The sequence below is a fragment of the Chlorocebus sabaeus genome, chromosome 21 (assembly GCF_047675955.1).
Source record: "Chlorocebus sabaeus isolate Y175 chromosome 21, mChlSab1.0.hap1, whole genome shotgun sequence".
Taxonomy (NCBI): Eukaryota; Metazoa; Chordata; class Mammalia; order Primates; family Cercopithecidae; genus Chlorocebus; species Chlorocebus sabaeus.
This window is the reverse complement of record NC_132924.1, coordinates 131,169,464-131,197,096: the sequence shown is the minus strand read 5'-3', so window position 1 is coordinate 131,197,096 and position 27,633 is coordinate 131,169,464. Positions and strand designations below refer to the sequence as shown.

The following is a 27,633-nucleotide window of genomic DNA, read 5'->3' as shown; positions in this document are numbered from 1 at the left end:
AACAACACATCCACTGTCAAAATCACCACCACTTTTCCCATCACCATCAGTAGTACCATCAGGATTACTGTCAATGTCAATATCAGTACCAGCACCACAACAATCACCACCTTCATCAACACATCCACCATCGAAATCACCATCGTCTCTACCATCATCACCACCAGCATCACCATCAGCAATACTGCCAATGTGAATACCACCACCATCACAATCACCATCGCCACTATCACTGTCACCATCTCTGACCACCTTCAGCAGCACCACAATAACCACAACTAACACTGCCAATATCAAGACCACCACCACGACCTCCAGCATCACCTATTCTACCACCACCAATGCCATACATAGTCACCATGATTACCACCATCACCCCTAACCACCACTATTGCCACCCCCATCACTGCCACCATGATCACCACCATCCCACCACCAACACTGACACCCTCAACATCAACACCACTGTAACAATCACTCCTACCATCACCTCCACTTCCACCACCATCACTACCAACACCAACACTAACACCACCCAAGATGGACAATCCAGACTTCCTCTCCCCTTTTTGTTGTCTGCTGACTGGCAAAATATTGATAATACAGTAACGTGCTAAGGCCAATTCTTCAGACATTTGGGGTCCAGGAGCAATATTTTTAAAACCACCTTTGCAAAGATTATAACTGAGACAATTATTACAGTGAAAGAGATTTGACCTAACTGATTGCATCTTGCTTCTAACCTCCAAGCTGTCCTTGCTCATTCCTGGCCGTAGGCCAGATTAACTCTGGGAGGAACTTAGTTTATGGTTTAGCTTTGAAACAGAGATGATAACAGTCCTTTCCCAAAACAAACCCCCTTCCTGCCTGGGGACTAACACATTAGCCACAAGATTAGAATTATGATCTAGGAATCATGCAGCTGGAGGCTGCAAGATTCTACACCTCCCCACATTGCTCCTGGGAATAACATCACTGCTGTAAAACCTAGGATCAGTGCTTGAGATATTGCAGACCCTGCATTCTGATGTACCAGCTGACCGACCAGACTGGTATTTGGCTCGGCCAGTTCTGCGATCCCCCCCAGGAACAGAAGACAGCAAGAAAAACCCACTTCAACCCCCTCTGATTCCATCTCCAACCTGACCAATCAACACTCCACTTCCCGAGCCCCTGCTCGCCAAATTATCCTTACAATCTCTGATCCTCGAATTTTCAGGGAGACCGATTTGAGTAATAAAACTCCAGTCTTCGCACAGCCAGCTCTGCATAAATTACTCTTTCTCGACTGCAATTACCCGTCTTGATAATTTGGCAGTGGGCAAGGTGAACCCATTGGGCTGTTCCATTTTGGGGGGTGCAGCTTCCTGTTTCCCACCCTGCGACTGCACACTGGAGTCAGTGACACTTGGTACTGAACAGAAGTGTCACCCTTTTGGGGCAGGACGTTTCCTGCAGGGAGGAGGTGTCCACACCAGGACAAGACACCAAGGAGTGATGGGCCATTTCCTGACTCCCCTCCCTAAGCAGAGGGAAGCTTTGTGGGGCCCTCTTCTCAGAAGGGGCAGGGGTGGGCATGACTTGCTCTTCCCCTGTAGACTGGGCGCAGTCAACAACATAAGCAGAAAACTGAGCTACCGTCTCCACGGGCTGACACCCACTTTCCATCACACAGACTGGGATTAGGTGACTCACCGCATTTGCCATTGGACTAGACCTGGGTGTGTTTAAATGGTGAAAAATGGCCAATTAAAAGTGGCCAATCTGGCAGTTTTGACTAGTCTAATAAATCATTCAAATTTCATCATAATTGGCCAGAATTACTATGCCATTTAGCACGATCACGGAGCTGGTGCCGCGTTCACGATCACGGGGCTGGTGCCGTGTTCAGGATCACGGAGCTGGTGCCGCGTTCACGATCACGGAGCTGGTGCGGGGTTCACGATCACGGGGCTGGTGCGGGGTTCACGATCACGGAGCTGGTGCCGCGTTCACGATCACGGGGCTGGTGTCTCGTTCACGATCACGGAGCTGGTGCCGCATTCACGATCACGGAGCTGGTGCGCTGCAGGACTGGAATTTGAGCCCTGACCTTCTGTGTACTCCCCTGGTACACACCACTGTTGTCCCACTCAACTGGACTCCTCCGGCAGATGGGATGCCCTTGAAGGAATATGTGTGAGTCAGGAACTGTTTGAGACAGGCCTTTCGACCTTGAAAATCTTGGAAGAGTTATTCCTTGACCCGTGATTACAAATGTGAGGGATATGTTATTACTGCATGGAAACTACAAGGTTGTACTGTGTAGAGACCGTGGCATGCTATGGGCATACAGCATGCATATCAGCAAGTGTGACAATGAGGGGTTAATTTCATAAGTAGGAAGGCACAAAGCATAAATGTATGTAGGAGACATTCCCACTAAAGGGCTCGGAGAATATAAGAGCATGTTTGAAAGCTGTGCATGTGGTACAAGGTTCACGTATGTGCCTTGTACAGCGTTCAAACGTGTTCTTAGACAGACATAGACACGCCTCTGCACCTGTTGGGTCAAACACTAAGAATCTAATGGTGACCACCTGTCTGGCCAGCACGGTCTTCCTTTTGGATTAGAAGTCTGGGCCATATCAGATGGAGTTCTGGAACCAGCCTTGCTAAACAACATTTTTATTCCTCTCTCCACCCTTTGCATTTCCTGTCCTTGAGTTTCCTTTTTTTTTTTTTTTTTTTTTTTTTGAGATGGAGTCTTGCTTTGTTACCTAGGCTGGAGTGCAGTAGTACGATCTCAGCTCACTGCAACCTCTGCCTCCTGGGTTCAAGCGATTCTCCTGCCTCAGCCTCCCAAGTACCTGGGATTACAGGTGCCCACCACCACACCTGGTTAATTTTCATATTTTAGTAGAGACGGGGTTTCACCATGTTGGCCAGGCTGGTCTTGAACTCCTGACCTCAAGTGATCTGCCCGCCTCGGCCTCCCAAAGTGCTGGGATTACAGGCGTGAGCCACTGCGCCCGGCATCCTGGAGTTTATTTTATCCGAGGTTGACCTGCCCCCCTTGGAACCTGGGTTAGTGTGTCTGGTGCTTGAGGCAGGGAGCTGTGGCCACGCTGCGCTGCTGTCTTGTAGGCGCTGTGCTTCTCACGGTGCTTTTTGTTGTGATCTCTCCAGTGCCTCTGGTTTTAACTTTCCTTTTCTTGCGGCTTGTTTGTGTTTAACCTTTTGCTTTGACACAGTCAGCATCCTAAAGTTCAGGGCCCTTGGGGTGAAACAGGACCTTGTTCAGGAAACTACCATTAAGCAAGCAGCAAGTCAAACAGTGAAAGTACAAACAAGCCCCGGCCCCTCCCAAGATACACAGTCCTCCAGGATGTAGGCTCCAGACTCTGGGTCCTTCTCCACGCCCACTGTGCACCCCAAGGGATGCCGCGGTCCGACGGCCTCTGGGAATCGCAGGGCCTTGGTCTTGGGAGCAGCTCTCCTGCAGTGTAAACTCAGTGACTCTCATTCAGGCGACAGACCTCTCCAGGTCATCCTCGTTCAGGCGGAGCACTTGGTTCCTCAGACCCCCGTCTGGACCAGAGAAACAGTGTTAAGGCCTCACAAAGTAGTTTTCACTGAAGAGAATCCCATGTCCCACCCCTGTGCATCCAAATCACCTCACGGACCGTCATGAAGAGGCTCTCCCTCTGCAGGCTCACTCTGACCTTTCCTTTCCCCCGTGGCTTCTGTCACTGACTCCATAGATGGCTCAGGACCTCCCAGGACACACCTGACCCCGAGCCATCTGGTGGTGCCACTCTTCCCAGCCTCCCGACACCCCCACACAGACTTCTCTCACCACGTGTGTTAGGCCATTCTCACATGGCTATAAAGAAATACACAAGGCTGGGTAATTTGTAAGAAAAGAGGCTTAACTGGCTCACGGTTCTGTAGGCTGTACCGGAAGCATGGTGGCATCTGCTTCTGGGGAGGCCTCAGGGAGCTTCTGATCATGGCAGAAGGCAAAGGGAGAGCAGGCATGTCACATAGTGAGGATGGGAGAGACAGGGAGAGAGGGAGAGGGACAGAGGGACAGAGAGGGGTACGGAGAGAGAGAGAGGGAGAGGGGAAGAGGCCGAGAGGGAGAGGGAAGGAGAGGCGGAGGGAGGGAGAGGAAGAGAGTTAGGGAGAGACACAGGGAGAGGTATCACACAGCTTTAAATGACCAGAACAGGAAGTCGGGGAGCTCACTCACCACCAAGGGGGTGGCCCGAGCCGTTCATGAGGGATCCTCCACCATGCTGCCATCGCCTCCCACCAGACCCCACCTCCAACTCCAACACTGGGGCTTACAATTCAACAGGAGATTTGGGCAGGACAAATGTCCAAACTGTATCACCACCAAGCCCACATTTGGGGTGCGCCCTGTGGTTTGTGGGCTGCTGTAGTTCAGTGAAGCGGACAGCCTTTTCCTGGATGGATTTTGCTGGGGGAGTTGCACTTGTTTTGAGGCAAGCGCTGCTGTGTTGAAAATTAGAGTCCAGGCTACTAAAAATAATGAGCCAGAAGCAGCCCCATCTATCCAGTCCCGGCTACCATCCTCCCAACTAGTGGCTGTTTTTGTAGGATCCGCAGATTGACACACGGACCTGACTTTGCAGGAGGGAAGGGCTGCCTGGGAGCCACTGTGACCTCTGGGCTGCCGCATTCTGCGAGAGGGTGCTTTCTACCGGGAGGTGGTCCCCTGGGCGTCTGGGCGTGAAGGATAAACTGACCACCCACCACCCACTCCGGGCACAGGTGACTGAAGGAGGGCTGTGACAAAGAAAGGAGCTGCTTTCTTGAAGGATGGGTGAGCGGCCCCAGCAAGGAGATGACAGAGGTCTGAGGACAGAGGTGTCCGTGAGGAGGGGACTTAGGACAGTCAGCCCGAATATCCAACTCTGAATTGCATATGGCTGGGCTACAATGGAACTCCCTCGCTGCCACCCCAATACCCATTCACGGTCCACAGGTGCCAGCCTTGCCCAGGCTGGTAAGGGACTTGGAAGGCATGGCTGTGGGGACTGGGCAGGGAAGGAGAAAACCCACAGGGCGCCGAGCAGATGTCCTTGGAATGAGAACGTGGTGGGGAGGCACGCGGGAGGGCTCAGGCCTCTCCAAGGCAGAAGCAGGTGGGGAGGTTGGGGGCTCAGGTGGGGTCACCAGGACAGGGCCCTGGCAGGGGGTGGCCCTGGGGTAGGGTGTGAGGGAAGTGGGCTGTGGAGAAGCACAGCCTGCCTCCCACCCAGAAGCCCCTACTGGCCCCCTTTGTCTTAGGACCTCTTGGAAGTGGCACTGTCTCCTGAGGAGGACCCCCACGTCCCCCAGGACCTCGGGCGGGACGGCGGTGAGGAGACCGGGCCTGCAAGAGGCCTCACCCTGCTCTGCCCCAGAACCCGCCTGGCCCCAGCCCGCACCCCAGACCCTCCGGGAGCTTTCCTGGGACCGAGCCCGAGCGCCGCCCGCGCTGCAGGGGAGGCCGACTGGGTCCACCTCTGCGCGACCAGATGCGCGAGTGGCCCGTTACGTTTAAATTCAATAAACGGTTGGAAGGCGTGAATTCGACGCGCGTGGGGCCCCGCGGGTACAGGCCGCCTGCCCAGGTCACCAGCAGAGTAGGTTCGGGCCTTGCCGTCCGGGCCAAGGGCGCGGCTTAGCCCCAGCCGTCCCCGGGGACAGTGCGACCCCCAGCACCGGGCCGGGAGGGGCGCGGCGGCAGGCGGGGAAGGGATCGGAGGGCCAGGCGGGCGGCAGGAATGCAGCTGGGAGGGGACGCGCGGGGGCGGACGGGGCGTTCCGAGCGGGGAGGGGCGCGAGCCGGGGCGGGGAGGCTCCGGGCCGCGGCGCGGGCGAGTGGGGAGGGGAGGCGGCCAGGCGGGAGGGGGCGTGGCCGGGGCTGGCCGGGGCGTGGCCTGATGGCGGACGCACGTCCGGGGGCGGGGCCCTGCAGGCGGGGGCGGGGCGGGGGCGGGGCCGGGCGCTGTCCGGTGCTGAAGCTCAGCCCGGCGTCGCCGCAAGAGCGCCAGAGGCGCGGCGGGAGGAGCTGGCGGCGCGCGCCTCGCTGGGCCCGGACTCGGCCGCCTCCCGCCGCCTCCCGCGCGGCCATGGACTGAGAGCCGCCGGCCAGGCCGCGGGGATGGGGCCGCCGCTCCCGCTGCTGCTGCTGCTACTGCTTCTGCTGCCGCCACGCGTCCTGCCTGCCGCCCCCTCGTCCGTCCCCCACGGCCGGGAGCTCCCGGGGCGCCTGGGTGAGTGGGGGGCACGGGGGGAGGGGCACCTCAATGAATGAGTTTGGGGCGTTGTGAGGGGCGCCTCCGTGAGGGGGTCGGGGGGAGGGGCGGCGCCTCAGTGAGGGGGCATGCAGGGAGGGCGCCTCAATAAATGAGTGGGGGACGTGGGGGAGGGGCGCCTCAATGAAAGATTGGGGGCGTGGGGGAGGGGCGCCTCAATGAATGAGTGGGGGGCGTGGGGGAGGGGCGCCTCAATGAATGAGTGGGGGGCGTGGGGGAGGGGCGCCTCAATGAATGAGTGGGGGGCGTGGGGGAGGGGCGCCTCAATGAGTGGGGGGTCGGGGGAGGGGCGCCTCGGTGAGTGACGGGGCAGGGGGAGGGGCGCCTCAGTGAGTGAGTGGGGAGCGCGCCTTGGCGAGCGGGTGGGGGGCTCCTGGGGTCTCGGGGTTCCAGCGCGACACCCTCAGGCTCTGGGTCGCAAGTCCCCGGCCGGCCGCGGGTCGCGCGCCTCTCTGTCCTCACTGGCGACTTGGAGCAGGTCTCGCGCCCCTGCCTCAGTTTCCTCCCCGGCGCGGCCTTCTGCCCCTCCGCCGGCTCCTGGGCCTCACGCCCCCAGCCCCGCCACTCGGCACCCCCCTGGCCCTGGAGCGCGCGGCCCTGGTCCGGCGTGGGTGCGCCCCCCGCTCGTGTTCGCGCCGCGTGTGCCGCGAGGGCTGGGCCTCGGAGGTCCCGCTGGCTTCGCTTCTACCTGCGTCCCCCGCACGCCCCGCGGGCAGCGCCGCCGAAATCAGAGGACATTTTTCCTCCGTGGCAGCCGCGGGAGGAGAGGGAGGGCGGCAGCTTCACGGCAGCGAGGGAGTGGAAGCCGCTCCTTTCCCAGGCGGACGCCCCTGTTTTAAACCCATAAAACCTCCAGTCCCCGGCACCTCCTTTCCTGCTAATCTTGTTTATTAAGAAGATTTACCATAAAGCCAATGTTTCCAGGCGGCTTCAGGGCCAGAATTACACATGACAGGTTCGGATAATCGGTGTCCACGGGGCGCAGAAGCAAACGCAGGCGGGGACGGAGGGGGGTACTTCGCCGCTGCCCAGCGCCTCCTGCACCCACCTCAGCGCGACTGGGCTCCGGCACCTTCCTCCGGGCCTCTAGGCCCTTCTGGTCTCCAGTAGTGCTTTATTGTCAAAATCCGAAACAAACAAAAACTGCAGAGAACCAGGTATCTTGACACAGTCTCCCGAGTTGACGCTTCCCTCCCTCAAGCCAGAGTCCCCTGAATTCCTCCCTTGCCTTGAGGTCTCCTCACACTCCCTAACCTGCTTGTCTCTGTTAGACGGAACACATGCGCTGGGAAAGGAGGTCCTTGCCCACCTGCCTTGGCGTCCTGGGAGGTAGTGCCTGTGCTGGTCCTGCACCTTCGGGATATTGCCCAGTCACTGTGCCCCCAGGGCCTGCGTGAAGCCCTCACCCTTCCAGGCTGGAGCACGGGTGAGGCCTGCACGGGAGGCTTGGGGGCCGTGCTCGCTCTGCCTCCTCCTGGTGCCTTGCCCCCTGTCAGCAAAGAAGGTCCAGCTGTGCCCCAGTCGCCTCTTGCTGGGGTTGTATTCCTTCCTCCATCTGGCTTGACCTGGCCAGTCACCTCATGGGAGAGTTGTTTGCTCTGATGCCAAGTGCCACCCTTTACCTACACATGAAGCACACGTGTGCGTGGAGTGTCCCGGGGAAGGCAGGTCATTGTGGTGTGAGCTGGAGGCTGGTCCTTGACTGCTTTCCTTGCCCTTGCAATGGCCAGTTCACAGCATTCTTCCAAAATCACAGAGAAAGTCAGAAAGGTAGGGGGTAGCTGATAAAGGGAGCAAGGGAAAACCCAAAGATGGAAGTGCAGGGAGAGAGGAAAGCTGCTAAACTGAATGATAATGGCCAATGCAGCCGTGTTATTTTGGCTAAGAGCAAAGTTGACTCATAATTAAAACTGGTTCCATGTTTCCCTTGGCTCTGATCACGGTGTCACTGGTAACAGAAGGCTGTGTTATAGGAGACTTATGGACACACTCATTTTGTGGGAAAACATTAAGGATGCAGACATCGTTCGAATTGTTTCGAGGACTCCAGGTGAAAGGCATCACCTACATTTTCATGTAATTGGAAACTGCCCCAGTGATACAGACAAACAGTGAGATGTATGTGTTGTCTTCCCATTGCAGGAGCCACCTTGGGGCAGAATGTGGCCATGTGTCAGCTACCTATGTCCCCTCCACCTTGTACCCTCCTCACTCAGTGTTGCTGCCATTTTGTCAGAACACAATCCACAGAGAATGCAAGGAGAAGCTTGCTTACTTGTGCGAGGCAGGTGCTGCCATTTCTTTCTCTCCTGTCTGCATCTTGTTTGGCAATGGTCACACCAACTACGTTGTACCAAATAATGAGGCTCGATTAAAGATGCACAGAGTGGCCTTAAATCTGGCCCAGCTGTGGCACTTGTAATCTATTTATTTATTTACCTGTTAGCATTCAACTTCAGGTTGAGGCCTCCAGAACACATGCAGTTCAAGGAGATCCAAGTTTTTGCTCCTCTGTTACATCAAAAAGCCTTGTAGGTTAGAACTAGTGGTTGATGTTAACAAGACCTAAAGACCAATTCTTTTTATATAGGATGCCTTGTCTTGAGCAAGAGGCAGGGGCCCTTCTCATGTAGACAATGAAGGAGCTCTTGATGAAACCCAGGGTCGATAACTACCATCTCTGAGTTTATTCTCATGGCCTTGAGCCGCACTCCACGATGCTGACTTATTTCCAGAACAGCTGTTGGCAGCACCCTGTGGTAGTGGAAGTCTCACTGCTTCCTCTCTTAAAGGACACTCTTTCCCCTGATTTATTTAGTTTCCTGCCCTCCCATCACCCACTCTGCCTGTTCCTTTCTGGTCGGAAGGGCTCCCTTATGGCATTAATTAATTATCTGTGAGACCATTATCGAAGCTGAACACAGGGGAACATGGCATCCTTTCTAGTGACACGATTCAGCTTTGCTTGTAGCCAAAGTAACATTGCTGTGTTATGCAAGGCTGTTCAGACAGCCTAATGGTCTTTTCTTCGTATGCTTCAGTCTTTGAGTTTTCCTCCCCACCGGCCCGCCTTTCTCTGTGATTTCCGGGCATCCTTTGTGCAGGTCTCAGTGCTTTTTCCTTAAGTTTAACTTGAACATAAGCCCTTTGTTAAGGGCTTTACGCTGTTCTTCAGTTACATGGAGCCTGACTTGTGAACCTGCTCAGGTAGCCCCTATGTTTAGGGGGGCAGTTTTCTAAAGGCCCCCACTTCCTTTTGCTAAAGCAGTACAGCTTTCATTTGCCAATGATAGAGTCAGCCTTTCATGCAGATTTTGCTTGGAGAATCCAGATTCAGAACCAGTGGGCGCACCTGGCTGTGAAGACAGGAGATTGTTCATTTTGCTCCTTTGTTTTGGCCTTCCGATTTGCCTACACAGACTTTTCATTCACCAGGGAGCCCACACAGAGCTGAGAGGCAGAGCCATCAGAGCAGGACTCTGCTGGCTTTGTGAAGGAGATGGCATGATTGTTTATTTTTAAATCAAAGGATCCTTACTGCCGCAAAAGCACAAATCTATCTTTACTTCTTGGGGTCTGGAGCCTTTGATTCCGTTTGGTTGGATGGTAATGAGCAACCTGCCTCTTCCCCCAAGAAGAGCCTGCTCCTTGCACGTCTGTGAGCTTCTCTGCTTGTTGTTCCCTGTCTCTCCTGCTCGGTCTCCGTCAGCCTAAGGGCTGATGTTCTGGGCAGAAGGAATGGGGTACATTGTAAACCCCAGACTTCTGGAAGAAGGAGGTGCCAGACAATGGGCTCACTCATGAAGCTAGATTCAGGAAGCGGGATATGGGGTGTCAGGCTCAGAAGGGATGGGCAGGGAATGGAAGAGCTTTTAAAATGACTTATCAGTGCTGAGCTTAGCTGTGTGTTTCAGCGTCTGGCAGCTCTTCTTCCAAGCTGGTTTGTTTTTGTACCTGGTGATCAAGGTCAGTGGTGTCCGCTAGGGAGGTGAGGGTGGGCAATCACTTTGTCATGGTCCTCTCTCTGCTTTGCTCCGAGATGGTGTTGGGCCCCGTCCTGGCGCACCAGTGAGAATCTCTGTGTGCCATGAAATGCCCGCATGTCGGGTCTCCAGCTTCCTGTGAAGAATAGGGTTGTCGATACAGGGTGCACAGGACCAAGTTTAGGTGGTGCAGCCTGAGGCCCCATCTTCTGATGAGCTCTGTGGTAATGCTGATGCTTTTATGTGACCATCATTTCTGCATTCTGGGTTTGTTTTGTCCCAGCGTTCATGCAGTATTACTTAACTTTTGGATGCAGTTACTCATCGACTTTTCTTTAGATTTTGAAAGTGAGGAATATGGGACTAGGAAGGGAAGTGAAGCCTCAAGGAGACACAGGGGTCAGCTAAGCTGTCTTCAGACATGGTCTCATTAAGAAAGTTCCACTCAATGCACCTGGCTTTGTGGGTGAGCCATGACCACTGCCTCTTGGAGGGTTACTTTAGAATTTCAAATTCCTTATGAAAAAGTGTTTGCAGCCAAATGTGGCCCAAACTAATAATAGCTCCCTGGCACTGGGTGACAGATTCCTTAAGATTTGCCTGGGTATGTACGAATATTACTAGTTTTAGGACATTTTTTTTTTTTTTTTTAAGATGGAGTCTCACTTTGTCACCCAGGGTGGAGTACAATGGTGCAATCATGGCTCACTGCAGCCTGGAATTCCTGCACTCAAGCAATCCACCCGTCTTAGACTCCTGAATAGCTGGGACTACAGGCACACACCTCTGCACCAGCCTAATTAAAAAAAAGTTTGGGTTCACGAATAAATATAATAACTAAAAAATGAGCAAAAAATTTAAAAAGTGATTAATTTTTTTTTTAAGAGATGGGAGTCTCGCTGTGTTGCCCAGGATGGTCTTGAACTCCTGACCTCAAGTGATCCTCCTGCCTTGGCCTCCCAGAGTGCTGGGATTACATGCATAGCCACTGTGCATGACCAGGTTTAAGGATGCTTTGTGCGTGGAGAGGTGAAGAAAAAGCTTAAGAAATGGCAGAAAGGGTTTTCATCCAGCCGAATCCCAAGAGACGAAGGCCAGATGAGCCTCGGCTGACTAAGAACCTCTCTTATCTTTCCTGACATGATGTTCCACTTCTCAGAGAAAGCAAACAGCTAAATTCATGGCAGATAACCCTCCACACCACATAAAAGCACCTGGCAGCACTTTCCACATTAGTTTAAGTTGACCTTCATCAATGTAGACCCAGCTGGACTTGTTTTTTAATCGTAGTTGATAGAAGGCCAGAAAACCTGAGAAGCAGAAAACAGTCAATCCACTTTTTCACTGCTTGGAAACTGTGGAAACAGAGTGTGTTGAAGGAAGGGCATTTTTTTCTTTTAATTCCTGTTATCTCTAAGAACTCTGCCACAGCCACTATTTAAATACCTAGAACAGGAAGTAAAAATGGGTGAGGCTCCCTTGGAAACACCTGCTTCTGCACATTTTAAATACCTTTTTTGTTTGTCACTCTGCCTCACGAGGCTGGTAAGTGGGTGACTCTTGCAGGCGACTGGAAAACCGGACCTCGGACTACCGAGCTGCATTTGTCTTAAATGGCTTCTGTGTGTGTAACATAAAGAAACGAGAGATGATGAGTGTTTAGTGACAGTTACTCAGTGCTAACTCTCATCTCTGGAGGTGGTAAGAGGGCATTTTACTTCCTTTGTTTTTGTCTGTTCCCTCCAATAGTCCTAACTGGGATTCGGAAAACCAAGGATGTTCCCGGGTAGTGCCAGGACTAGGACTGTCTCTTGTGAGAGTCATTCGAGGCCATGGCAGGTGGCAGGGGATGAACTAATAGTTACAAAACTGATTCTGGAGCTTTCTTTTTAAAATTTAATTTTAACTTATCATAAAGTAAAATGGACTTTTCTTTTTTGGTGTACTGTGTTACACATAGATTCAGGTGGCCATCTCCTCTGTCAGGGTACCGATCATTCCATCACCCCCAGAACTTCCCAGTGTGCTCCCTTCACAGTGACAGCCTCTCCCATCCCTGTACATCTGGGTACCCCCAAATCTTGAACCCCTGAGCCTTCCATGTGCACTGACTTGTATTCCCCAGAATAACCCGTATAGATATTTCTGTCTTCAATTTACAGATAGAAAGACTGAGGCTTGGAGTGGTTAAGGAATGTACCACAGGACACCAGGTGGGTAGTCCTGGGATGGGGTCCTAGGTCTCTGGAGCCTCCTTTCTTTCCCAGTGGTCATCCCAGGATGGGCCGAAGATTCTATGTACTGTCAGAACACGTCTCTCTGGCTACACAGAACAAGGACGTCTGTCTCGTTCTTACAGGAGTGGGGACCATTTCACGTGTCAAACTGCCTTTCTCTGAGGAGTTTCTCAACCTTAGGCCATGGAGATTCTAAAGTGCTCTTTGGCACCAGCAGGAGATTGATTTTCTGAGTTGGGTTTTGTTTTGGGTGTCAGATTCAAATATTTGGTGTGCCTCTCTGAGGGAATTTTGATGTTTGGAAATGGACGACTTATTTTTGGAGACTTTTGGCCTTCCCATAATGGCAGGGAATGAAAATACCACCCGAAGGATTCACTACTTGATATGTCCATAAAAGTTTTATGTTCAGAATGCTTTCTGGGCTTCCGTCAGGTTTTTAAAAATGTGGTGACACAAACACCAAAGAAGCAAGCTCTCATCTCACACTTGTCATAACAAAAACCCACTTCAGAATAAGGGATGAGAGAGGGATTACTTTCCTAAGAACATTTATTTAAGAATAGGTTCTGTTTAGGTTTGATGTTTAGAGTGGCAAGCAGGCAGGGGGGTGGTTCAGGGACTCCCTATTCTTTTCTGAACTATGCTGGTGGAAGGAAAGAGTAGAAATTTCTATCATGTGATGTGGGCGTGCTGTCGCCACGTGGTTCTGAAAGCTCATTTGGAAAAGGCTCCTGATGCAGTGTTCGGTATACAGCACAAAGGACGTGTTTGGAATGGTTTGGTGGAAGGAATTTTCAGAAGGAAGGCTGACCTGGTTTCCAAAGGAAAGGACTTCATATTAATTGTGCAAGTGAATTCTGATTCCAAATGTGAAATACATTCAACTTGTAAATGGATGGAGCCGCTAATAAAATTGGCAATCAGAGGCCGTGATTTTAATCCAGCTCAAAGCAGAAGTTAATCTGTGGTACAATTTGAGGCTGACCCCACAATGTGTACATTCTCTGAAACAGGCGCTGTTCTCGCGGACTGTGCACACCAGTGTAAGCTCCATTTCTTAGCCTGAGGCAGGGGATGAAACGTGGGTGAAGCAGTGGCAGGAACTGCTGTCTGATGACTTCCCACCTCAGGTCCATTTTGTCCCTCAAAGGACATCTCTTTTACCAGGAGTTCTTGAATCTCTTGCTCTGCTTTGCCTGAAAACAGGCCAAGGTTGAGATCATTGGACTTCCATCTGATCTGAGTGTTGTGTGCTGAGATACAGCTGTGGTTAGAGCTGCTGTAGAAGGCACAGCCATCAGTTCCTATGGAGCGGCACCCATTCTTGTGGTGGAAGCCTTGTGGCATCTATATGCCTGCTTTGTTATGCTGTTATGGTCCTTGATTCTATGAAACAGCCAACATGAAATTATGATCAGTTAAGGTAACAGAAATTGGGCTTTTTCATTGGAATGGGAAGAGGATTCTAGCAGAGTCAGAAACTGCAGGTGATTTCTGCAAATATGATAGGGAATATGTGGATATGTTTCAAGAGCACAAATTAAATGACAGTACTGCTTCCATGCAGTGTGTTGACAGATTGAGAGGTCACCTTATCTTTCCAATCAGATAATCTTTACAGTTTGCACTTGCACTCATATTAGAAGTCAAGAGAAATGGAAGGACTTCACCTATAATCTCTCTGGATTTATACCTTGAGCAAAATACCCGATTCTTCATGTTTTTGAGAGGATTAGCTGAGATGAGTGGGAGAGTCCGTGGTAACCACAGAGTTTCTGATAAGTCCTAGTGGTTGTTATTTTTGGATGCTCCAGGTTTCTACAGTTAATGTTGGAGGTGGTGGCTGACAGGATGGAATATTGTTATTGTTAGAAACAATATTACTTTAGAAAATCCAAGACTCAGGTGAACTGACAATAGAGATTATTGCAAAAGCATTGCCATTATCTTTTAAAGAGTAATATCATTTATATTTCTTAATAGGCGTATCCAAACAGGTCACATCAATGAGGATGAGGCCTGATTTTGTTGTGATGATGAGAGTAACTAATGGTGAGAGCCCTTTGGAGTTTATTTCACATCATCCCTTTGATGACTGTAAAGCCCTTGAATAAAAGAAGTGGGACTTGGCCAGGTGTAGTGACTCATGACTGTAATCCCAGCACTCTGGGAGGCTGAGGCAGGCAGATTATCTGAGGTCAGGAGTTCAAGACCAGCCTGGCCAACATGGCAAAACCCCATCTCTACTAGAAATACAAAAAGTAGCTGGATGTAGTGGCAGGTACCTATAATCCCAGCTACTTGGGAGGCTGAGGCAGGAGAATCACTTGAACCTGGAAGATGGAGGATGCAGTGAAATGAGATTGAGCCAGTGCACTCCAGCCTGGGCGACAGAGGGAGACTGTGTCTCAACAACAACAATAACAACAACAGCAGCAACAACAACAACAACAAAAGGAATGGGACTTAAGGGAATAGTAGACACTGGGAATGCCTAAACAGGGGAGGGAGGAAGGAGCCCAGGGTCAAAAAACTACTTATCAAGTACTGTATCCTCATTTGGGTGACAGGATCATTATAAACCCAACAGTCGGCATCACTCAATACACCCACGTAACAAACCTGCACATACATGTTCCCTTTGAATCTATGATTTTTTTAATTATTATTTTATTTAAAAAAATTTTTTAATTTAAATTTTTTTTTTTTTTTTTTTTTTACAGAGACAGGGTGTGGCTCTGTAGCTCAGACTGGAGTGCAGTGGCATAGTCATAGTTCACTGTAGCCCCGAACTCCTGGGCTCAAGTGTTTCTCCTCACTCAGCCTCCTGAGTAGCTGATACTACAGGTATGTGCCATCATGCCTGGCTTGAACTCCTGGACTCAAGTGATCCTCCTTTCTTGTCCTCCCAAAGTGCTGAGATTATAGGCATGAGCCACTATGTCCAGGCCCTGGAATCTAAAAAAAAAAAGGTGACTTAAATAATATTCATACAAATTTCTTACAAGTTTGAGTAGAAAGTATAATAAAAAGAGATAGCACATACCCTTTTCTAAGATATGCTAAAAACTTTCTTTTAAAATGTTTTCTTATGTAATATTTGATAAATGCAAAATTCAGAGCACGTTTTTTAGTATACTTGGCATGTCTAGGTTGCACTGTTTTTAAGTGCCTGAATTTTGGTCTTGTCAACGAGCTTGCCGGGTGGGTGTTGTTCCGTTTGCTCTTCTGAAGCGAGGTGAGTATCTGGCTGGCTTGCTTTGCCCTCTGGCCTGCAGGGTAAGGGTGGGCAGTTTTGCTGTGCTCATCTTCCTGGTCTGTGGGGATGGCAAGGGGAGAGGGAGGCAGCCGGGCAGTGCAGGGTCTATGTCAGGGCCCAGTGCAGTCTTCAGAGTTTGCACAGGGCCCTTTCCCTTACTCCATCCACTTAGGGTTGTGTCAGATTCCCAAGGGGAGACCTGTGGGCTCTGGATGGGCCCTGTCCCTGTCATCACATCTCATACTTGGGGATCGGTTGCTCTGGTGGACCCCATTCCTGTGGTCACGTCCTATCCTTTATCTGTCTGTTTTATCAGGTTACAACAGTCTTCCTCTTAGAGGAAATGAAGACAAGGTGAGTGCTCACTTTGCTGTTTGGACTTTCTTAGGAGCCCTCAGTGTTGTGCAGGCCCCACGCTGTTTGTGGTATCAGGCAGGGTGGGGAGCCCTCAGTGTTTTGTAGGCCCCATGTTGTTTGTGGCATTTGAGAGGGTTGGGAGCCCTCGGTGTTGTGCAGGCCCCATGCTGTTTGTGGCATTTTAGAGGGTTGGGAGCCCTCCGTGTTGTGCAGGCCCCATGCTGTTTGTGGCCTTTTAGAGGGTTGGGAGCCCTCAGTGTTTTGTAGGCCCCATGCTGTTTGTGGCGTTTGGGAGGGTTGGGAGCCCTCAGTGTTTTGTAGGCCCCATGTTGTTTGTGGCGTTTGGGAGGGTTGGGAGCCCTCGGTGTTGTGCAGGCCCCATGCTGTTTGTGGCATTTTAGAGGGTTGGGAGCCCTCAGTGTTGTGTAGGCCCCATGCTGTTTGTGGCGTTTGGGAGGGTTGGGAGCCCTTGGTGTTGTGCAGGCCCCATATTGTTTGTGGTGTTTGGGAGGGTTGGGAGCCCTCAGTGTTGTGTAGGCCCCATGCTGTTTGTGGCATAGGGCAGGGTGGGGAGCCAGATACCCTGTGCATTTCCATCTTGCTCCAGAACTTCTGTCTTGACCACTGGCTGTCAGCCATGGCTCCCATGCTGTGCTTCTGTGGGACGTCTGTGGTGTGTTCCTGTTCCTTATGTTCACTCAGATCAGCAGCATGTTACTCCCCAGAGGCCTCTGTGGGAAAGGTAGGCAGAGGTGCTGGTGGGAGGCTCTTTAGCGGCCCCTGTGTCCCATGGAAAGCGCTGGTGGTGCAGGCTGTGGGCTCTGGGGCTTGTCCCGAGAGGGCCCCTCATGTTTTCAGCCCTTTTTCTAGCTCACATTTGTCCCTGGAATGTGCTTTAAAAATGCTTTGAGGCAGAGTTGTGTGGAATAGAGAAACTGTGACTTCAGAAGCAGAACTTTACAGAGATGTTCATTCTTGCAGAACCAGTGTGGCCTGAAAACGGCTTCTTCTGCATGAGCCTGGCAGGGTCGCTGTGCAGGCAGCCTGGGCTGGCAGTGCCTGGCTGTGAGTGATTTGGGGTGTTTGCAGACACACAGCTCTGTCTGAGTGACCACACCAGGGGACACACCTCACCCAGGCCTGGGAGTTCCTGCTTGCTGCTTGTTTGGGGTAAGAGGCAGGCTCTTCCAGCGGGAAAAGTATTGACAACACATGGACTGGGAATGTTGCAAACTCAGAGAACATTTTTTGTATGAGTTTTTCATTGCTGTGAGCTTAAGAAGAAGGAAGCATTTTGATCACTTGAAAATGAAATGTTTTTAAGTGGAAAATATTTTTAAAAATAAAGATTAGATTCTTGGTTTAGTTTTCTATAAAACAATCTACTTGTTTTTAAATTTTTATTACAATTTCTAGTAATAGTGAAATTATTATTGGTTATATCTATTTTATCTCTTTGGGAAGTAAGATGTAGTTCTCGAGAGATGTGTTGATTTAGTGCCCTTCTGAGAAAATAAAAGGGTGCAATTGTGCAAAAAATTTGGATACTTATGTAGATATGCCTCTTGTATCCTCCACAGGTTCTGGGGGGGTGAAATATAGATGTAAAACCTGGCCGGGTACATTGGCTCATGCCTGTAAACCAAGCATTTTGGGAGGCTGAGGCAGGAGGATCAATTGAGGCCAGGATTTTGAGACCAGCCTGGGCAACACAGTGAGACTCTGTATCTACAAAAAAATGTAAAAAATTAGCTGGGCCTGGTGGCACACACCTGTGGTCTCACTTACTCGGGAGGCTGAGACAGGAGGATCACTTGAGTCCAGGAGTTTGAGGCTACAGTGAGCGGTGATAAAAAGTAAAACACATCTTATGGGGCTAGCCAACTACATTATTGACGTTATCAGTCAATAGTAAATGTTAAAAAGTGACATGTTTGGTTTATTGGTACTTTTAAATAATATGTAACATTTGTTTAATGATTTAATATTTTTCATAGCGCTCTGAAAGAATGTGAGATATTCAGGGTAAGTTTAAAGTCAAGCACTATGAAAAAAAAGAATGTCCCAGATTGTTACAGGTGATTTCACATAAGATAACATGTTTGACAAAGACTGTAGATAAAATGAGTACTAACTCCAAAATCAAAGCCTCATTTTGAAAGATTCTACCATGTGTGGGTATATTGTTAGCATGTTCCAAATGTTGAAATAGTTCTTCTAGACTATTAAAAGATGCTACTTTCCTGTGTAAAATAAATGACAAAAGGGAAGAAAAATATGTCCTTTGAAGAAAGGATGGAAGTCTGTTTTAGTTTGCAGCCTGAAGGAGAAGAGGATGAGTAGTCTGGTGGTGGCCACTTCTGCTGTGTAAATCAGTGGCTCTCACCTGGTGCCTCTGCTGCTTGGACTAGGTGGATGGTGGACAGCGACGCTGTTCGACATCCTGCAGTAGGCAGGACACTCCATGGAGCCACCTACCCAGTGTGCCAGCGAGGCCCGTCCAGCAGCCTGATGCATGTGGAGGAAGCTGCCAGGCATGCAGTCCTCACATGTAGGAGAGGAAGAATTTGGCTTAAATTATGGCAGAACAAACTTTAAAAGAAAGACAGAAGTATTGGCCCCTTCCATGCCACCTTCCAGTTCTGGCTAGAGTAACTGCCACTACTGGAAATCTGATCCTATCACTCTTCTGCCAGAGCTGCCCCTCACATAACCTTAGGAACAAAGCTCAAGCCCTGGGCAGGGCTCTTGGGCCCTCACTGGCAGGAGGCTTCTGCCTCATCCCCCTTGTGGCCCCTCCTCTCTAAGGCTCACCAAGTGGTGTCTCAGTGTCTGATGGTGCCACCAACAGAAATGTGCATTTATTTACCAGATACATATTCTTACTTATAAGTTACATATGTGCTCTACTGAACTCATTGTATGTTTATTATAAAAAATTCAACACAAATTTAAGAGAATGAGAAGTTAAACATCATTAATGATTAAAATATTTTGCTGAAGAGACAAAAACTTCTTTGTATTCACTAAAATTTTTATTAATGTGATTAATAACATTTTAGATACTTAGTTGTTAAATGTATTTAATCTGGAGAGCTTCAATCTATGGTTATTTGCTGTCTCGATGCACAATATGTGTTGAGAAGAGTGCTCATCACTACTGAAAATATGCATAAATCTATAATTGAGAAAGTCCGAAGGATGATTTTTAATCTTTCTGGTTGCCTTCCTGTGGGTCTAATTGTGATGCTTTCCACTTCAAAATGTGTCTAAAGAAGAGCTCCCATTGGAAGTACAGATTTTCTTGTATTCATGTTATTAACAATCCACAATTCCTTTCTAAGAATCTTTTCAAATCTCTGGATTACGTTTAGTTAAAATGGGTCACCTAATCCATAAATCTCTTCACAGGCCCATGGAAACTACAGCATAGTTTGAGAATGGCACAAGGGGGCCCACTTTTCTGGCACCAGACCCCAAAAGGCCATTTGCTGTGGGGTCTCGTGGGGCTCCACCATTAGCCATATGTCAAGCTTAACATTCAGGAACATCTAAGGGTGGGCATATCTCAATATATATGTTCAGTAATTTTTGCTGAATAAATGAATATATCAGTTACAGATTCTCAGAGCTGGAAGAGTCCCTGGTCCAGTTTCATCGATTCATAAGTAACTTCTACATAAGGACATTCAGACCCAGGCATGGGGAGTGACTTGCTGTTGACACCTTCCTGGACAGATACCCGAGCTCTTGATTGGTTGGTCTTCAAGGAAAGAACCCCAGAGACATGAAGCTGTGGTGAGCACTGGCAGTCAGAAAGGAGAAGTGGTCATTCCTCCAGACCACTTCTAGCTCTGTTACTCTAGGATTGGATTGAAGATCCCTATGCTCACTCTTTACTTTTTAAAATTGGTACCAACGAATGACTTTTCACAAGTAACATAATCTTTTTCTGAAAATTGCTTAACTTTATCTAAAATTCTATTCTGGCCTCCTCAGCATCCAAAGTTGATGTTTTCTGCATTTCTAGGAAGCAGATTCCCTTTCCCATCCCCCCTCCATTTCTCTGAACATCTTGAGTTGTTTAGCTGGGTATAAAGTGTTAGTGACATACAAAGAAATGTTGATGTTCAGATGAGGCATCTGTACCAGAGGATGATCATTAATTCCCATTAAGTATTTTTATAAAAGTAAAATGAAGGAAGAAAATACATTACTGTGTGCCTCAGAAGACTCTTGTCCATTCATCATGCATCATGCTAATTACTCTTTTAAATTTAGATTCTTCGTCTAAGAACATTTCAAAATGAATTAACAACTATTCTTCAGCTTAGAAAATGTCATGGAGTGAGATTTATTTATTTAGTTGGAATAAAATGTAAATCATTCAGAAAGTGTAAACTCATACTTGCAAGCTTACTATACTGGCAAAATCAGTGGGCTGATAATATGTACTATGGTCTCATCTTTATTTAGAAACTGCTGTTCCTATATCAGCTTAATCATTTTCCACTGAAGAACAAAGTGTAAAGCAATTTCAGTGGCAAAGATCTCTGAGTGCTGTGTCCAGTAGTGGTGGACAAAGGGAGTCAATGACCCTGGCACTGAGAACAGATCTGGACAAAATGTATGAAATATATGAAGGATCACAGTGATGAGTCAGATGGCAGAGACCCAGGAGAAGGGCAGGGATGTGGCACTTAGGGTCACTGTTTTCCAGGGTGTTAGCCAGTCCTGATCAGGAGCCTCGGAGAGTTATTGGGCAGGGGTCCCTGGTATGCCTTAGACTTAACTTAGGACCCAGCAGGCTGCACCCAGAAAGGGTTCAGCAGACAGCTGTCTTTGTAGGCACAGAGCTGGCTCAGTGCCCTGGTGGGTCAGGGCTGTCAGGGCTGCTGGAATCCTCAGCCGCCAGATGGGGCAAAGTGGATCTTCTCTGGAGGAGGTAGCATAACTAGAGCCTCAAGTTAACCCCACAGTTGTTCACATCACTACGTAGTACCAAACTAAACAACATTTTGAGGGGAATTCATATGTTTATCCTTTTCAGGTTCCTCTATCTCACTGTGAATGAAGAGGATCAGGTTTCCACCCAACTAGACAATTAGCCAGACAGAGAAACCTCTTTTCAGAACATTGTATTGAATACCTACTATGTGCTAGTTGTTGGACTTGCAAGCATGAGCAAGACAGAGTCCCTGCCCTCCAGAACCTTCCCTGCTTTCCAGAAGCTCCTGAACCTTTTCTGCCTTCTAGAACCTTTCCTGCCTTTTAGAACCTTCTGCGCCTCCAGAAGCTCACTAGGACTTTTCTCTTTCCAGTGCATTCCTAGTGCTTGTCTTATAGTAGAATTTCATTAGGTTAATTCACTTAATAACTCTAGAGAATTTTCCATGTCATATATACTGTTCTTGGCTTGGAAAAAAATTATTATTCATCTCTGTGTGTGGTAAGACTTTGGTGAATAAATGCACCATTTTTATTCCATGGATATTTATTTTGTTGTGTTTCCTAATTTTTGCCAAGAAATGGAAACAGCAGCAATGAAATTGGCTCTTATCTTTTTGGATCCTTAAGAATTAGGTGCTTTTTTTTTTTTTTTTTTTTTTTTTGAGTTGGGAGTCTCACTCTGTTACCCAGGCTGGAGTGCAGTGGTGTGATCTCGGCTCACTGCAACCTCTGCCTTCTAGGTTCAAGCGATTCTCCTGCCTCAGCCTCCCAAGTAGCTGGGATTACAGGTGCCCACTACCACGCTTGGCTAATTTTTGTATTTTTTAGGTAGAGATGGGGTTTCGCCAGGCTGGTCTCGAACTCCTGACCTCAGGTGATCCACTCACCTCAGCCTCCCAAAGTGCTGGGATTACAGGCGTGAGCCACTGTGCGGGCCAGAAATAGGTGCTTTTCATCAAGTGTGCCAACAAACGGCATAATTAAAAAATAATAATAATCATAAGCAAAAACAAAACAAAAAAAATTCCAAGCCCTGCCACAGGGCTTGGGAATAAAATGAAATAAAATAAAATGAGATAAAACAGAATGGATTCAAAACCGAAGAGGCACTAGGTGGAGTGTTGGGTGCGGCTCCAGCCAGTGCGTCCGCCATGGCGGCGGCTGCTGGGAAGGCCCCTGTGTGTGCCTTTGCCATCCGCGCCCCGGGCTTTGCTCCGCAGGGGTGGGCTTCTGAGCGGTGGAAGGCCAAAGATAACCAGGTCCACGCACGTTTGTGTCTTTCCACAATGTCGGGCTTTTCTGGATGCTTTTAGTCTCAGTCACAGAAGCCATGAGCTCCACGGAGTTCCTGAGGAGGCGGGTCTCCTTGGTGCTTCCTGGTCAGTCCGTGGTCGGAGACGGTGGCTCCCAGGCTCAAGCCTCTCCGCGGGCTCTCAGAGTTGCGAACCGTTTCCAGCCGTGTGCGTCGCCAGTGTACACGTTACAGCGGAAACAGCCCACCGCGGGCCAGGTAACATTTCGTGTCAAGGAGACGGTGCGGGAGAGCGGGCTGGCAGGCCCCTCGGGGCACGGAGGACACAGGGAGAGTCTCAGTGGCAGAGCCGGCCGCGGGTCAGGGCCCACCACGGGCAGACGCGTCCGTTGAGGGGTCGGAGCTGCCGAAGCCGCTTTCTCCTGGTGCAGAGTCCGCCTGTGAGGATGATGGTGGGAGAGGGTGCTCGAGGGCGCTCGGTTCTGGCCTGATCTGGTTGGACGCAGCTTTTATTATGGATTAATTTATTTATTCAGCAAAACACCTGGTCCCGGTTGGCAGCGCGCGGTGGAGTGTGGGGTGGAGGCCTCTGAGGGCGTCCCTTACACCGGGCGCGCTGCTCAGGGCGAGGACCCAGGGCCCCAGGCCAAGGAGCGGCCTCCAGAAGGACACGGGTCTGCCCGGGTCCGCCTGCGGGGCCTGGTGTCGGCTCCGCCTAGAGCCTGGGGCCCGGCCTCCGCCTGGTGCGGTGGATCTGAGGGAGCCCGGAGGCGGCTTCTCGGGGCTTCCCCCTGCCTGGGGGAAACGGGGGGAGGACGCGCCGGAGGAAACGCCTGGCGGCCTCGGCGCGTGGGCTCTGGGCTCCCCTGCATGCGAGCTGCACCCGCTGGCCAGGGCGCGGGGCTGAGGGAGGGCGGGAGAGCGCCGCCTCGCGTTCCTGTCAGGCGGCCTCGCGCCCCGCGTTCTTGTCAGTCAGGCGGCCTCGCGCCCCGCGTTCCTGTCAGGCGGCCTCGCGCCCCGCGTTCTTGTCAGTCAGGCGGCCTCGCGCCCCGCGTTCCTGTCAGGCGCCCTTGCGCCCCGCGTTCCTGTCAGGCGGCCTCGCGCCCCGCGTTCTTGTCAGTCAGGCGGCCTCGCGCCCCGCGTTCCTGTCAGGCGCCCTTGCGCCCCGCGTTCCTGTCAGGCGGCCTCGCGCCCCGCGTTCTTGTCAGTCAGGCGGCCTCGCGCCCCGCGTTCCTGTCAGGCTGCCTCGCGCCCCGCGTTCTTGTCAGTCAGGCGGCCTCGCGCCCCGCGTTCCTGTCAGGCTGCCTCGCGCCCCGCGTTCTTGTCAGTCAGGCGGCCTCGCGCCCCGCGTTCCTGTCAGGCGCCCTTGCGCCCTGAGTTCTTTCTGGACAGCCTTGTGCCCCGCGCTCCTATCAGTGGCGCCCACGAGGCCGCTGGGAGCTGCTGCCTCCCCGTCCCCTCTTCCTGGTGAGGGGCCCAGCAGGACCCTGAGAGCAGGACCCCGAGAACGGGACCCCTCGGCCCCACAGCCTGGCTTGCGCGAGCTCCTCGGCTTCCTCCGCTGTGACGCCCCGGGGAGGGTCTCTGGGAGTCTCGTCAGCCCAGGCAGAGGCGCTTCTGGGTCTGGCCCTCGACCTGTGAGGCCCACGCCTGATCTTCTTCGAGGTCGCTCAGTGGTGATCGAATTCTGGGAATTCAGTCCATTCTACCTGGTTTACAACTCAAAGCCGGTGCGTTCGCTCAGGGACCCAGGGGCCTACCTGGGCCAGGGGCCTCCACGGGCACAGCCAGCGCCGGCCACCCCGTGCAAACGCTGCAGAGACGCATTCCTACTGTCAGATGTATTCCCCTTAAAATACCTAAATTCCTGAGATTTCAGATACATACATGTACAGTTGGTTATATGTGTTTTGAAACACAGTCTTGCTCTGTCGCCCAGGCTGGAGTGCAGCCAAATGGTCACAGCTCACTGTAGTCTCCCACGCCTGGGCTCCAGCGATTCTCCTGTCTCAGCCTCCCCAGGAGCGGGGACCACAGATCTACTCCCTTGCACCTTCTTAATTTTTGTATTTTTTGTAGAGATGGGGTCTCACTATGTTGACCAGACTGTCCTCAAACTCCTGGGCTCAAGTGTTCCTCCCACCTTGACCTCCTGAAGTGTTGGGATTACGGGTGTGAACTCCTGTGCCTGGAGGAATATTTTTTAATGTTAGTTATTTTTAAAAGAAGTGTGATAGGAAAGTTTTTTTTTTTTTTTTTAATTTAAACATTTTTAGTTACAAAGATTTGGCAACTTTACATATAGGTTACCCCAATTTTTTAAAAAAGATTATTAGTCTGTGAGATTAAAAAGATAGAAAAAAATAGAAACCACTATTTTAAAGCATATTTCTGTAAAATGTGGTAGGTGAAAACTGTTTGGTCCAGGAGTACTTGTTTAGAGTATTTATTATAAATCTCAGCTTTGTGTAATACAAGTCAGTCATATGATTTGCCCCAGTATTTGAAGACCCTCTTTTCCTGCAGATTTCCTCAGTAGTTCCAAAAAAAGGAAATCTAGTCCAAGAGCTTTTTTTTTTTTTTTTTTTCTTCTCCAAACCAATGACTCCAGAAGGAAGCATGTGATGTTCCTACCGTCTCTGGGAGTGACATATACAAGTTTGGCTTCGCTATATTGTGTGTGAATCTCCTTTCTCTGCATCTCAGTTTCTCTTTCCTTGAAATGAGGAAGTTGAGCTAGATACTGTTTGCAGGTATACAATTTAAAACTTTATTATTACTATTAGAGTCTCACTCTTGCCCAGGCTGGAGTACAGTGGCATGATCTTGGCTCACTGAAACCTTTGCCTCCCAGGCTCAAGCGATTCTCCTGCCCCAGCCTCCTGAGTAGCTGGGACTACAGGCATGTACCACCACACCCAGCTAATTTTTAAATTTTTAGTAGAGACAGGGTTTCACCATGTTGGCCAGGCTGGTCTTGAACTCCTGACCTCAAGTGATCTGCCGGCCTCAGCCTCCCAAAGTGTTAGGATTACAGATGTGAGCTACTGCGCCTGGGCAAAACAGTTTTTAATAAAGGAAAGAGTCTCAACATCAACTTCTGACTGTCCTTAGCCCATTGGTCATTTCTGTGTCCAGGCCAGACTTGGAGTTGGGATGGCCCGTGCCCTGTCTTGCACACCTGGGCAGCAAGGAAGGGTGGGATGAGGTCAGATGGGGGTGCCCTATTTGGTTTTCTCTGCCCCTCATCAGGTATGGGGAGGTGCAGTCCCCAGTGCTCACTGGGCTTGACATTCTCTCCCCTTGCAGAACCCCTGACCATGCTGTCTGTACTCCTTTCTGCACGATGCCTGTACACCTTCAGCCTGCGTGCTCCTTGAGGGCCATGTCCCTGCCCAAGACAGCTTTCCCCTGTGTTTCCAATCAGTTAATTAACTTGGCTGTTAATTGGGGACCTACTTGTGTTGTCCAGGGCCCAGCCTGGGCTCAGCACGTGGCAGGAACTTAATGAGTGGGAGCCGAAGGTCTGCATAGAGCCTGCCGAGTCTCAGCCTTGACATTTCACATCACTGTAATGAAAAGCCTTCCTAAAAATAAACTCTGATTGCATCATGTCTAATAGATTCTGTTTGGAGAGTGGAAAATGCAATCGCAGGCATGGCTGGCCTCATCAGGCCTGTTTGTCACAGTGACAGAATGGCCAGTTCTCCAGCCCAGCAAACACTGGGATAAACACCATAAATATGTGGGAAGTGCACGCAGGTGTGTGCCAGGCAGGTGGCCCTTGAGGGCAACAGGGCTTCCTCTAATGTTTGATCATTCCCACGTTCTAGCCTTTGTTAAGGATCGGCTACGTTAACAGGGACTTGTGAAAATGTAGATACTTAAATTAGAAGCACAGGGAGCTGCTCTCCTTACCTTCCTCCGCTTAAGAAAAAATGATGAAGAAAATGAAAAATCTTTTCTCCGTTGGAGACTTTTATTTATTTATTTATTAAACTTTAATAATCTTTTTGCTGGGCATGGTGGCTCGTGCTTATAATCTCAGCACTTTGGGAGGCCGAAGTGGGTGGATCACAAGGTCAGGAGTCTGAGACCAGCCAGGTCAACGTGGTGAAACCATCTCTACTAAAAATACAAAAATTTGCTGGGCATGGTGGTGGCTGTCTGTAATCCCAGCTACTTGGGAGACTGAGGCAGAAGAGTTGCTTGAACTCAGCAGGTGGAGGTTGCAGTGAGCAGAGATTGTGCCACTGCACTCCACCCTGGGCGACAGAGTGAGACTCCGTCTCAAACAAACAAAACAAAACAAAAAACCCACTTTAACTATCTTTTATTACCAAACCCTGTGAAGGGTGGCTAATAGCAAAAACAGCATCTCTAACAAGATCCAGGATGGAGGTGCAGACTCACTTTGGAAACCTTTAAAGGAGGGAATTCAGAAATTCAGAAAGGACTCCAGTTTCAATTGTCCAGGGCTCCCTAGCCCTTTAAACGCCCAGTCACGTGCAGATAACCTTTTGTGTGGTGCTTGTGGTGGGATGCCTGGCTAAGGGCTGCCAAGTGCCCTCCATGGGGCCCGTTTGCCAAAGCTTGTCCTCGGGAGGCTACAGTCAGCTCTATGGCTGAGTCTCTCTGGAATTGCTCAGGAGCTAAAGCTTGGCCACTTCTTCTTTTTTTTTTTTTAGACAAAGTTTTGCTCTTGTTGCCCAGGATGGAGTACAATGGTGTGATCTTGGCTCACTGCAACTTCCATCTTCTAGGGTCAAGCAATTCTCCTGCCTCAGTCTCCTGAGTACCTGGGATAACAGGTACCCACCACCATGCCCGGTTAGTTTTTTAAAATTTTTTAGTAAAGACAGGGCTTCACCATGTTGGTGAGGCTGGTCTTGAACTCCTAACCTCAGGTGATCCACCCACCTTGGCCTCCCAAAATGCTGGGATTATAGGCGTGAGCCACTGCGCCTCGCCAAGCTTGGCCACTTCTGATGTCAGTGGATAAAACGAGTAATTTTATTGATTCTTAAAGTTATCAAAATTATCCATAATCTCAGGGAGAGATTTTTAAAGGCAGGGAAATGGCTGACACAAAGGGAAATATAGGTGTCCTAAATATTTAGAGGACAGTGTTGTGGGCTTAGTGTCAGGTGACCTGCAGAAAGTTCCTGAGAAGCTCCATGCCTCAGTTTCCTCATCAGAATGTCTTGCATCTGGCAGAGACAGTAGGCGGATCTGTGTGTGGAGATGTGGGACAGTCTCTAGACACGCGGGTAACTATGGG

General features: G+C 50.2%; 1 protein-coding gene across 2 annotated transcripts in view; it reads left to right on the top strand.

The window, feature by feature from the left end:
• Window positions 1-6,023: 6,023 nt before the first annotated feature.
• PTPRN2 (protein tyrosine phosphatase receptor type N2) overlaps window positions 6,024-27,633 on the top strand; it is a 985,554-nt gene continuing 963,944 nt past the window's right edge. The window contains exons 1-2 of one of the 2 annotated variants that reach the window (XM_037991107.2): window positions 6,178-6,269; window positions 19,766-19,948. Coding sequence is in view for 1 of the 2 variants with exons in the window: in XM_007983635.3 (XP_007981826.3) it covers window positions 6,158-6,269 (112 nt within the window). In the remaining variant the exon portion in view is untranslated. Of the gene's footprint in view, window positions 6,270-19,765; window positions 19,949-27,633 lie in introns of both variants that reach the window. The other variant, XM_007983635.3, reaches the window with a different exon arrangement.